Source organism: Suricata suricatta, chromosome 17 (genome assembly GCF_006229205.1).
Source record: "Suricata suricatta isolate VVHF042 chromosome 17, meerkat_22Aug2017_6uvM2_HiC, whole genome shotgun sequence".
Taxonomy (NCBI): domain Eukaryota; kingdom Metazoa; phylum Chordata; class Mammalia; order Carnivora; family Herpestidae; genus Suricata; species Suricata suricatta.
This window is the reverse complement of record NC_043716.1, coordinates 2,314,856-2,318,678: the sequence shown is the minus strand read 5'-3', so window position 1 is coordinate 2,318,678 and position 3,823 is coordinate 2,314,856. Positions and strand designations below refer to the sequence as shown.

The 3,823-nt window shown below is 57.6% G+C and overlaps 1 protein-coding gene across 1 annotated transcript in view; it reads right to left on the bottom strand.

Moving 5' to 3' along the window:
• Window positions 1-3,823, bottom strand: part of DNAH2 (dynein axonemal heavy chain 2) — a 77,998-nt gene that overhangs the window by 9,610 nt on the left and 64,565 nt on the right. The window contains exons 62-64 of the mRNA XM_029928794.1: window positions 2,865-2,994; window positions 2,602-2,690; window positions 1,949-2,117 (exon numbers count right to left, since the gene is read on the bottom strand). Of these exons, the coding sequence (XP_029784654.1) occupies window positions 1,949-2,117; window positions 2,602-2,690; window positions 2,865-2,994 (388 nt within the window). The remainder of the gene's footprint in view (window positions 1-1,948; window positions 2,118-2,601; window positions 2,691-2,864; window positions 2,995-3,823) is intronic.

Below are 3,823 nucleotides of genomic sequence, written 5' to 3'. Positions count from 1 at the left end.
GGGCAGGGGCTGGGCAGGAGCAGGGGCTGGGGCTGGGCAGGGGCTGGGCAGGGGCTGGGGCAGGGGCTGGGCAGGGGCTGGGGCTGGGGCTGGGGCGGGGCAGGGGCTGGGCAGGGGCTGGGGCAGGGGCTGGGGCTGGGGCAGGGGCAGGAGGAAGCCAGATCCCTCACCGTGTTTTTTTCCTTTTGATGTGGATTCACTCTTTACAAAAAGACACAAGAGAGGAAAATTATGTTTAAACAAAAAAGATGAAGTTGCGGTCAGGTGTGACAATGGTATTATGACCGTGTGGACACGTCCTTGTTCTGCTCTGGATCGGCGCTGGGAAGTCTTGAGGCTTGACATTTCCTGAGTCTGTAACTTCCTCGAAGATACTTTGGCAAAGGACAAGTAGATGAAATAAAGCTAGTGAAATGTTACAACTGTTGAATGTATGTGCAGGTGCAGAGGAATTCATTATATGATTCTTTGTCCTGGGTTTGCAATTTTTCATAATGTTTGAGTTAAAAAGACTAAAACTGCAAACAGATTAATGTATATGTATCTGTATGTGTGTGCGTATACGTATGGATATATACGTATTTTAGAAATAGTAGCCTAAGCATGATATTCAGAGATATGGAGGCAGCTGCCAGAAGAAATAAAAAGAGAAATAGTTAAAAATAATTTGCTACTGAAGAACGGGACCAGGAGTGGAAGAGGTTTCGTTATAACCCCTTTTATCATATTATTTAGGTCTTTAATCTTATACATACATTTCTTGTATAAAAAATAGAAACAGTGAAGACACCACCACATGAAAAATAAGTGACGAAATACAGAAGGCCGTGGGCTGGCTGCCTCCTCACAGGGAGAAGCCGTGGGAAGCCCAATTATAATCAGCATTGCTGATGAGCCTGGACTGCCCACAGGGAGGTGGTCACGTGAACCTGGCGACAGGTGGCACGCGGCAAAGGCTCATGGACAGCATGGCCTCCAGCGGGGTGAAGCCCACCCGTGCGGGCGCCAGGGCACCCCGTGTTTCATCCTGAGTGGCCTGGCCGACCTTACCCCTCCGGAGTGACACCTTCTTTCCCTGGATGTTAATGCCTTTTAACCAACTCCTACCCAGGCTTGAACTGGAAGCCATGTTGTCACCCAAAGGTGACATTTGGGACCTCCGCTTTGCCTTTTTTTGTTTGTTTATTGTTGAGAAAGAGAGGGAGGGAGACACAGAGTCCAAAGCAGGCTCCAGGCTCTGAGCTGTCAGCACAGAGCCCGACGCGGGGCTCGAACCCACCAACCGTGACATCATGACCTGAACCAAGGTCAGATGCTTAACTGATTGAGTCACCCAGGTGCCCCAGGGTGCTTTTATTTTAAAGACAGTTCCTTGGGGGGAGTTAATCTCTTGCATTTCCCGGATCTTGGAGGTCAACCTCGGTGGTTGGGCCCAGTTCCTGGGCCCCATGCTCTTCTTCCCACAGCCCCTGTGAGGCCCGGTCAGGGGCGCCGGGCTAGCACCTGAGTTCTGCACAGTTGAATCCCCATCCCTGTGTGGGTCCCCACACCTGGGCTTTTGCCTTGAATGGAGGCCCTCTTCCTCTCTCCCTACAGCTTTCTAGATTTTTCTTTCTCTCTCGAGGTCCTGCCTTCATTAGGGCCGTGCCGCACTGGCGTGGGGTAGCAGCCGCTTCTGTGCTCTCTGATCGTCTCTTGCCAATGTGACTCATGGGGCTTATGACGCTCCAAGGGGACTGTCTTCCCACCCAGCCTTGCAATTCATGACAAGCAGCTTCCCGGCTCAAGGAAAAGAGCAGCGGGGGGAGGACAGGTCACTTCATCACGTGCACCTACGTGGTAGGGGTTATGTCGTCACGTGCACCAGGAAACGGAGGCCCCAGGGCCACACAATGGCACTCGGGCGCCTGGAGCCCCGAGCAGTGGGGCCCCGAGCGTGGTGTCTGACCTGGGCGCTCTGGTCCCTCCCAGGTGGCCGAGAAGCTGGAGGCGCTGAAGCAGCAGTACGACGAGAAGCTGGCCCAGAAGGAGGAGCTGCGCGCCAGGTCCGAGGACATGGAGGTGAAGCTGGAGCGCGCAGGCCTGCTGGTGTCGGGGCTGGCCGGCGAGAAGGCGCGCTGGGAGGAGACGGTGCAGGTCAGCTGGGGGGGGGGGCGCTCCCGCCCAGGGACCCCCGGGGGCGGGGACATCCAAGAATGGGGACGGCCTTCTCCCTGCTTCTATCGCTGAGAGGAGGGGAAGGCAGGACTTTTGTGCCATTAGGAGGCCACTCCCGTGTCTGCCCAGGCCTGGAGAGCCCGCCGACTTGATGGCTGGACGGGAACAGTCCTAGTGGCCCGTCCCCGCCTTTATGGAGCTCCTGGCTTCAGGAAAGGGTTAGGCCTTGTCACCAGAATGTAAACAGGGCCGCTGTGAAAGACAGCTGGCGACTCAGAAGTAATTAGAGCCAGGCTCAGGACCAAAGGTTTAGGACAGGGGGGTGTGCCTCTGATGGAGCCCGCGTCCAGGGGAGAGAGCCTTGAAAGTGTCCTCCAGTGCCCCCCAATGCCGGAGCTCTCCTTACCACGCCCCCCCCAGGGCCTGCAGGAGGATCTGGGCTACCTGGTAGGTGACTGTCTCCTGGCTGCCGCCTTCCTGTCCTACATGGGCCCCTTCCTGACCAACTACCGGGAAGAGATCGTCAACGAGATCTGGATCAGGAAGGTGAGGCAGGGCTCAGGTCCGAGGGAGCTCTGGGGCTCCAAGACCAGGGCCTCCAGAGAGACACCAGACGCCCAGCAGGGCCTGGGAGGGGGCTCGGGCCTCTGGGCTGAGGCTCGGGGCTCTTCTCGCCCAGATCCGGGAGCTTCAGGTGCCTTGCTCACCGCGCTTCACCTTTGATAACTTCCTGTCCAACCCGACCAAAGTTCGAGACTGGAACATCCAAGGGTTGCCCTCGGATGCCTTTTCCACGGAGAATGGCATCATTGTCACCCGTGGCAACAGGTAGGGAAGCTGTCAGGAAGGGGGGGGCGCGCAAGGGTGGAGCCTGTCTTCTGACCACACCCTCCTTCAGGTGGGCCCTGATGATTGACCCTCAGGCCCAGGCCCTGAAGTGGATCAAGAACATGGAAGGAAACCAGGTAAAGGCTGGGGAGGCGGGGGAGGGGCGGGGGGCAGAGATGCTTTCGTGCCACTCGCGTCTCTCCCCAAGCCTGTGTCTTCCCGAGGCCCTACCTTGCAGTCAGATGTCCCTTCGGACCCCTTGGTGTGTCTCACACCTCTCTCCCTTGCTCTCTAGGGCCTCCAGGTTATCGACCTACAGATGAGCGACTACCTTCAAATTCTAGAAAAGGCCATCCAGTTTGGATATCCAGTGCTGCTCCAGAATGTTCAGGAATATCTGGACCCCGCACTCAACCCTGTGCTCAACAAATCCATAGCCCGAATCGGTGAGGGTCCCGGCTCCCTGTGGGCTTGGATTGGGGGACAAGTCCTACAGACCAGCCAGGTGGGCCACAGCCCTCCACTCTGACAGCCCTGAGCTGGGCCGTTAGGGCAGCTGGTCACCAGGGGTCCTGCCCTTGACCGTGCCCGGGGTCGCAGGTGGCCGGCTGCTGATGCGCATTGCAGACAAGGAGGTGGAGTACAACCCCGATTTCCGCTTCTACATCACCACCAAGCTCTCGAACCCGCACTACAGCCCTGAGACCTCGGCCAAGACCACCGTTGTCAACTTTGCCGTCAAAGAACAGGTGGGGGGGCGCTGGGGCCTGGGCTGAACTGGGGAGGAGATGGACATCCCCTCACCCCCCGGCGCTGGGCAGCAGCAGGAGGGTGGGGT